Source organism: Condylura cristata, unplaced genomic scaffold (genome assembly GCF_000260355.1).
Source record: "Condylura cristata isolate star-nosed mole 26May11 unplaced genomic scaffold, ConCri1.0 scaffold00026, whole genome shotgun sequence".
Lineage (NCBI taxonomy): Eukaryota > Metazoa > Chordata > Mammalia > Eulipotyphla > Talpidae > Condylura > Condylura cristata.
In genome coordinates, this window is record NW_004567127.1 from 31,200,744 (window position 1) to 31,209,089 (window position 8,346).

Consider the following 8,346-nt stretch of genomic DNA (forward strand, 5'->3'; position numbering starts at 1 on the left):
CAGTGCATTGATTCGGTCAAACCATTTGCAATTACTGGTTGTAAACCATTAAAAAAGCTTTTATTTTTAAATCATTTTAGATTCACACAAATTGCAGAAGTAGTGCTATCTATTCCTCTAGCTTGTCATACTGGTAAACTTTTACATAACTATACTTTCAAACCAGGAGTTGACATTAGGAAGATATGATTAACCAGTCTACAAACTTTCTGGATTCCACCTGTTTTAATGTGCACTCATTATTTAAAAGCAAACCTTTTTCAACCCATAAAAACAACATGCATATATAAGTATACGTGTGCACACACACACTTATTTCCTGAACATCTTTGCATATCAGTACTTGTTGATTCAATGCTGACTGCCCCTCCTCCTGTGGGTTGATGGGTTCCTAACACTTGTCATCAGAGTTTCACTTAGAAGGTTACATGTCCTGGCTTCAGAGAAATGACACCACATCCCAGATGTTTGTTCTTGATCAGGCATCTTGGAGAATTTCCAGTGATTGGCACACAATACATAAAATAGGTTACAATTAAAGTTTTCACATTTGAGAACAATTTAGAAATGATACCAAAGTACTAATGAAAATATTAATTTCCTTTGATATTTCCACTCAAAATGAAATGCATGAATCTTTTAGCATTTTTGTTTGTTTGAGTTTTCAGGGAGTCCAAAGTAGACACTTGTCTGTATATGTATTTTTAAAGATTGGGATATTCATTCCCTATACACTATACAGTTAAAAAATTACAACGAGGGCCCTCCCTGGTGGTGCAATAGGTTAGGACGCAGCACTGCAAGCTGGCTGCAGCTGCTTCAGTGCTAGTTCGACCTCCTAGTTTGATCCCTGGCCCCGGAGGTGATCCACATGCCGCAGCAGACCTCTCCTGACTTGTCTGTTGCTCCCCTCAGCGATAGCCCTTGGAATGTGTCCACTGAGACAGGGCATTTTCCAAAGAACAGGAAAAAGTGCTGTTTGATATCACTCAACAGTGTTTGTGCTTGCAAAAATCTCTCCCATTAGGAAATTCCAGCTTAAAATATAGATTAATACAACAAAACCGACCCAGCCTGGGTTTTCCTTTTGATGGTTTCAATTTCAGACACATCCATCACAAATGATTGTAATGTGACAAGATTTTGACCAAACAGAGAGTTTTGAATTCGTACCTGCAATTTCCAGCTCTAGGGGATAATAACAGAAAGAAAAACAACAATAACTTAGTTGTAGGATATGAAAACATGCTGAATTTCCCCCTTGAATTTTTATGCTCCTAGGCATTCAACAAACCACTTTCCCTGACAAAAAATAAAGCTTTTTTGTACCAAATTATGAGCTTTACAGAACCTATATCATTTCTCCTTTTGCCTTGAGTGTGAGGAAGCTTGGGGAAAACAATGATCAATTTCCGTAATTATTAGCCAAGACGTGCAGACTTGTCTCTGTGTGGCTCTGCTCTGTTTCCACTGGGTGGTTTTACTGCATATAGGATTTTATGTCTCCTCGGACATCTCTCCTCCCAAACCCGGGCTGCCATCACACGGCTCTCACTTTCCCTTCTCTCTGCCCTTTTCTCCAGCTTCACTCTTCACTATCTCATTGCTCACCCCCACCCCCTTCAGTGCTGGGTTTTCCCCTGTAGATAGTGACCACTGCCAGATTAATGACTTCCACTCCAGCCCTTGCTGGATTCAGACTCAAGCTTCCCCTAGATGCAGTGACCCAATGTGAGCTTCCCAGCTTTCTCCCTTGCCATGCCCTTCTATGCTTCTGCTGTCCTCAGTCTCAGTGGACAGTTCTGGCAGCAGCCCAGTGGCCCTGTAGGAACTTAACCCTGTCTCTTTCTCACCTCTATGTGAAATCCACATCTTGTTCATTTTCTTCCTCAGCATTTCTGGCATCTGTGTCTCTCCTTTCCTTTCTACCAGCTCTGAATTTCACACCTGGCGTCAGGTGCTAATCTCCTCTTGACTGTTCACTTATCCTCCCAGCTGGACCATTGATGAAAGTTTTCTCAATGCTTCCAGAATTCAAAGCAGGAAACAAGAAATTTCTGTGACAGGTCCCAGTCTCCAGCTGCCTCTCCCCTCACTCCCACCCACCCATCATTTCCCACCCACGCAGGTCTTGCTGGTTGACATGGAATGTTCCACTCTTTCCCCAGCTCTGTGGATGCTGTTCTACCTACAATGCCTTTGTCATCAATCTTTGTTAATTCTTAAGCAACCTTAACTCAGTGGAGGTGTTACTCATTCAACCAACCTCTATTGAGCACCAAGTACTTGCCAGCTTCAGTCAGAAGGCAGTGACAGCCCCTGTCCTCATGGAGCTTAATTCTAATAGTTGTCTCCGAAGAATCAGGTTGGACTCGAGGTCATTCCCTCAGCCTGCCTCCCATATGCCATTATTACCTGGGCCTGTTAGACTGACCTCTCCCTTCCCTGATGTAAGTTCCCAGAGCATTGAGATATGCCTTGCTCCTCTCAGCCTTTGTGCCTAGAACAGTGCCTTGCACTGGGTAAATTCTCAGTGTGATTCCCTTTAGGACCCAACAGGACTCATCTCCATTTTTGCATCACCAAGGATGTTGTCCTTGTACAAGTTATTCCAGGATATACCCCTATGGCCTCCTAAAACATTGCTTCCCAGCTTTTTGCACAATTGTAATTATTCTTTTAGCTACTTACATTATTTGTTTAGATTTGGCTTTCTGCACATTGCTGTGTATTCTACCAGGTCTTTGCCATCCCTAGCATAGTGCCTGCTCTATAATAAATGCTCAATAAATATTTGTTAACTGACAGACCAATGCATTTTCTTGTTGGCTGCATTGCTCCGGCTGAGGAAACTGAGACCAAATTGATTGTGTCTAATGCCTTCTCTATCCATCTATAAAAGAAGGATGTTCCAGTGAAAAGGCAGATGAGCTTTTAATAAAACCATATCAGAATAAAAGTGCTCAAATAAATTACACAAAAGAGGAAAGATGAGCTTGAAAGATAAAACATCCATGAATATTCCACACAAGCTTAGAAATAATGATCTCAGGAAGTGGCATTTTCTTTTCCCACAGAAAATACAAACATTTTCTTCTCTTTTCCTTTCCCAGCATCTGAGACAGCCACTCTTATACAGCATGAACATGAATCAAAACAGGTAACATTTTTTTGATGAAGTATTTGAAGTATATGGCTTTGATTGTAAAACTCCACGGTCGAGGTTTGCAGAAATGGACAAGGAGAGCAGATATACTTAAGTGGCAGAAGGCATCACAAGGCTGATAAACCAGCTAAGGAGTTTGTAGCTTGCATCCTTCCAGAAATAATGATGCCATCACTCTGTATGTGCACATGCTTTGAAAAGCAAAAAGAGAAAAACTACAAAAATGTGAGGAATCATCGTGCACCTCTTTGTGTGGCCTTGGCAGAGTGACATCCTGCAGGGTTGACACCTGTCCCTCCCCAGCTCCCCTTCTCTGCCCTGAGATAAGGCACCAGGCACCTGCATCATTACACAGGGGATTCAAGTCGCTTTATGTAAAAACTCCAAACAGTATTATGGATGCCTGTGACAGAAAGGGGAAGCTCCCTTAGCTCCTCATTCCTGGTCCTAGTCCTTAGCCTTAGAGAGTGCTGCTCTGTGCTGCTGCTCCTGGAGAAGGAGCTGAGAGGATGCCAGCCTGGTCTGGGGGCAGGGAGGTGGCCTGATCCTGGAACAAAGTTGCCCACTGAGCAGCGCTTCTCAATCTTTTAGGTGCCAGGAACCCTCTAAAATTGTAAAAATGAAAATAGAAGTTTAAACCAATATTTATTCATTGAAAAACAAACTAACACACACTTTGGATGTTAACCTAGCCTACAAGACATGAGAAATACCTTCTCCAAGCAAAAACAGGGTGAGAAAAGTGGTGGGTGTTACGTTTCTGCAATCTCCTGGAACTCTGGCTTCCTAGCTAGATCTGCTTTGCATATCCTGTCCCCAGGCAACAGCATCATCACAGGCCGGCCAGCTAGCACTGGGAACCCCCTGGTGTACCCTGGGACAGAATGGCAGTGAAAATGACAAATAATATCTCATATAAATAAATTTGATCTCATGGGTCCCCTGACTGTTTTTTGAGAGCTGCTGTAGTAGAAAATTTGAGACCGAGTTCCATTTTCTTGTTAGCCATGTTTCCTCTGGAAGTCTAGTAAGGCCTGCAGGGTGGCCTGGCTGGCAGCACCCCAGAGTTGTAAGCGTGGCTGGGAAAGAGCCTGGGTGAGAAAGAACACAGCTCAGGGCAGGGAGCTTTTATCTCCAGACTCCACTGCCCACAGCCATGTGCCTGATGCCTCAGACATTTGAGACACCTGGGTAAAGGGGTGAGGTTTTCTGATTTTTATTTTGTTACTTCTGATTAATTCTGACCTGTAAAGCTGGCTTTGTATTGCCTTTGAGACACATTGGAAAAAGGAAATGAGATGTTGTGAGGCTGCTGGTTTCTAGAACATCTGCCTGAGTTTAGAAACTCAAGTGAGGATGAGGTATAGAACCTCGAGGCCTCAACTGCTTTCTGTGTCTCCCCAGATAAGAATGGCTGACAACTCAGACCTGCTGATGATCATCGTCACCTCCTTGGGATTTTTGCTGCTGGCATTACTTGTGGGGTTTTTCCTTCGAGGTAAGGAGAGGGGGACCAGGTGGGATGAGCCCTTCAGACCTGGGAAGAGCCCAGGAGACGAGGGTGTCAATGGGTTCTGTTTCCTGTCCCTTGCCACCCCGACCCCCCAACTCACTCCAGGAGCCCTAGTTTTGTCTGGCATTTTCCATATTCCAGTCAAGAGGTAGCAGGCAAGCTCATTCTCTGGACAATGCTAAATTTAGAGAATCATAACCCTGCTAGTGTAAATATATATTTTTGAAGATTTATTTATTTATGTACACAAGAACTGGGGTACAGGCAGAGGTGCAGGAGTGAGGATTCACCAGAGATAGAGCGGGGAGCAGAACAGACAGATGTACTGAGATACACTGCTAAGGGGAGCAGTGGGTGGGTCAGGAGAGGTTTGCTGTGCCATGTGGGTCACTGCCCTGGTGGAAATTGAACTCATGCTGCAATGGCTGTGGATAGCTTCACAGTGCTGTGATTTAACCTACTGTGCCAGCAGGGAGGGCCTAATATATATATTTTGAAAAGGAAAAACAAGACAAATGAGCATCTTTGTTTCTTGGATACTTGCTCTGTGCCCGTCCATCCTTATCCTCCTTCTTGCTTCTTGCTGTGAATGTGAAGTTCTGTCACTATCATTTGTGGTAGAGAGAAAATCCTGGTGCAGCCTCTTCTGCTGGCTACAGTTGCCCCATGAAGAAAACCACAAAAGTCAAACATCTTGTTTGTCCCTGTACAGCAGCCTTTCTTAAGCTAGGGTCCTAAATGTGTGGGAAGGTGAGCTCGATGCTGCTGCAGGAGTGCTTGTGTGCGCATGCCTGACTTTTTCAGGGGCAAGGTCTGTAACAGTTCATTAGGTTCTCCAGCTGGCCTTGCTCCCCTGCTTCCTTCCAAAAAATGTTCCAGATGCTGCCAAAATAATTCAAAGACACAGGCTTTCTAGTTCTTATGCAAAGTATAACATGGGTACCCGGTTGAATTGTAGAGTGGGGAGGAAAGAATTGTTCTGTAGTCATGAACAGGAGCTGATTCAATGTGTGAGGAGTAAATAACCCTTGGGATCTGGTTGAGCAGCAGTAGTGAGGCGTGTATACTTCAATGCCTATCCTGGTGAACCCTAGGAACATAGGGAACTTTGGAAGGTAGAAATTTGGAAACCTGCTACCAGGCCCCAGGTAAAGGTAAGTTACATTTTTAGAAAGTTCTGGGTAGACTTTATAGGGAAATGTTTAAAAGCCCTATAATCGGCTATTGTGAATAGGGCTGTAATGCATGTAGGAGCCCATATATTCCTTCACATAGCCAAGTTGTAGAAACAACCTAAGTGTCCAAGAACAGAGGAGTAGATCAGAGAAATGTCTCTCACATACACACACTCAGACACACACACACATACACACTGGAATACTATAAACGGTCAGATGAAACCAAGCTAATAGTAACCCCTTGACATGTAACTGCAAAACTGAGGAAACCAGGAGGGAAGGGGGAGGGAGGGTGTGGTGCAATGGAGCACAGGGTAGAGAATAATTAGTGGGGCTTTGGTGGGGGGCATGGGTGAAAACATACAACTGAAGAGATTTGATCATTAAACAAATACAGTGATGTAAACTTTACCTCAGTAAATATAATTGAAGAAAGTAAACAACCCAGTATATAGGCCAATAACTCAAAGATCAAGCAGCTTATAATCATTGCCCTCAATAGTGGAGCAACTTTTAAATCACTGGGCACTGCCAAGGAGTCTAAAGAGAAGCTATTTGACATGGGGAACAGAGTGGTTTCTCTGTCAATGTCAGCACCTAAGTTTTCACCATGGACCACCTTGACTGTTACTAAGGTCATATGGGGTGGCATTTCACACCTTTTAGCACATTTACTCTGGTTCTCATACGGCCTTATCTTTTCAGGGAAAATCTTGAAAACCGGTTGTTTCAGGAAACACTCAAGGTAATTCATCTGGTATGACTGATGTAGTGATTGCACAAGGTGTTACAAGTGATTAGATCCACTCAGTGATTTAATGACGTGTGTGTTCTGATCAAAGGTAGGGTTGGAGAGAGGTGACATTAGAAGTAAAAAAGAAGTGGGAGGGTAAGTTCTGCGTTGGTTAATATGTTGTCATTCTGTCCAAAATGCAAGCACTTGTACAAAGGCAAATACAAATATAAAGGTAGGATGAATTAAGAGAAGTAATACATACAAGATAAAGGAGGTGATATATCACTCCACCTGTTTTTGTTCAACTCTGGGTAACTCACTTTAAAAGGGCATTGTTAAACTCTGTTGAGAGGAGAATTGCCTGTAAGGAAAATGGAAAAACACATGTAGAGACCCACTTTTGAGATTTGGTTTCTCTGTCCAGTTAGATCATCAGAGCATTTTTTTGGCTTTAAAATAATGTGAAGACTTTCTGGAAGGAACTGTAGGTATTTGTCCTGTTCTATAGCTAATCACTGCATCAGCATGATAGTACCTACAAATATTTATCAGGAGTTATGAAGCGGCTCAGGAAGGTGACTTTTCAAGGTCATACTTGGAGACCCTTTTCATAAATAAGTACATTTATATCACAACTGTGTATTTTACTAACGTTAAACTTCCTTAGTATGATAGATTGGCAAAGGGTCCTCCATTCCCTCATGGCCTCAACTTCCCCTCTGTAAAATGAGAGCTTGCATGGGGCCTTTTGAACACTAACAGCCTTGGCTAGTTGCAGTGTAAGGTAGCAGCACCCATTTATTTCTGGTCTCTGTGTTTCCCATTATCAGTCTCTCTTTTCTCTTTACAGGCTGGAAAGTCTTGGAAAAACTCAAAATAGCCTCAGTGATATGCAGCAAGGGAGAGAAGATGAAGATGGTCTTTTCACACTCTAGTGTGCTGCTTTTTCTGAGGCTAGAGAATCGGGACATGATTTGTGAATTGTCCAAATGAGTCTTCAAAAGTTTTGTTTTAAAAAAGTTCCACTTACTTCATTGGTGTCATCAATCTAATCTGACTTTAGTTTCACAATCAAAAGGCACATTAGAGACCTTACCTTGGCTGCTCTGGAATTGAATCTCCTCTGCAGCATCACTATTAAGCAGTTTTCCCTCCTATGCTTGAATACCTCCTTTGATGGTGAACTTACTACCATACCAAGGCTGTTTTTTTAATACTGGGAACCGGGATGCTTCCAAGTCTTGGAATATTTACAACAAAGTGTCTTGAGACACTGCCTGCTGGTGCTGTTGTATGCACTGTACTCACACTGAACATGGCTGCTCTCTGTTCTACCTGTTAGCATTTCACATACTGGAAGGAGACACTCTTGTTTCTCTAAATTGCCTTGTGCCTGAGACACTAGTTCTGGTCCTTTTTCTGTCCCTATTGCCTTATCATTTTGTGTGTGTTTGTTTTTCTGTTTATGCTCGGACTCAGTACCTACTCTGGGTCTGGCATAGGCACCCTGGGCCTGGAAGAGGAATAAAACTCTTAATTTCAACCAGCTTCTAAAATTCATAGGTTTTCTATTCTTTTCTGTTCACATTTGGGGGGGCGGGGTCTTTGGAAATGATCATGGCGTCACATGTTAATACTTGCTGGGGAATTTAATGTCTATTGGAGTCAAATGCAATGAGTGACATGGACATCCTCCCAGGGCCAGTATGTGGATGTGACAGTGAGACATTCTAGATAAATTTTTCTAAATATA

General features: G+C 42.9%; 1 protein-coding gene across 1 annotated transcript in view; it reads left to right on the forward strand.

Annotated features, from left to right (window-relative positions):
• Positions 1–8,131, forward strand: part of TIMD4 (T-cell immunoglobulin and mucin domain containing 4) — a 28,722-nt gene extending 20,591 nt beyond the window's left edge. Inside the window, exons 5-8 of the mRNA XM_012730054.1 lie at positions 3,114–3,160; positions 4,571–4,664; positions 6,563–6,602; positions 7,444–8,131. Coding sequence (XP_012585508.1) covers positions 3,114–3,160; positions 4,571–4,664; positions 6,563–6,602; positions 7,444–7,528 — 266 coding nt within the window. The 3' untranslated portion in view covers positions 7,529–8,131. The remainder of the gene's footprint in view (positions 1–3,113; positions 3,161–4,570; positions 4,665–6,562; positions 6,603–7,443) is intronic.
• Positions 8,132–8,346: the final 215 nt, after the last annotated feature.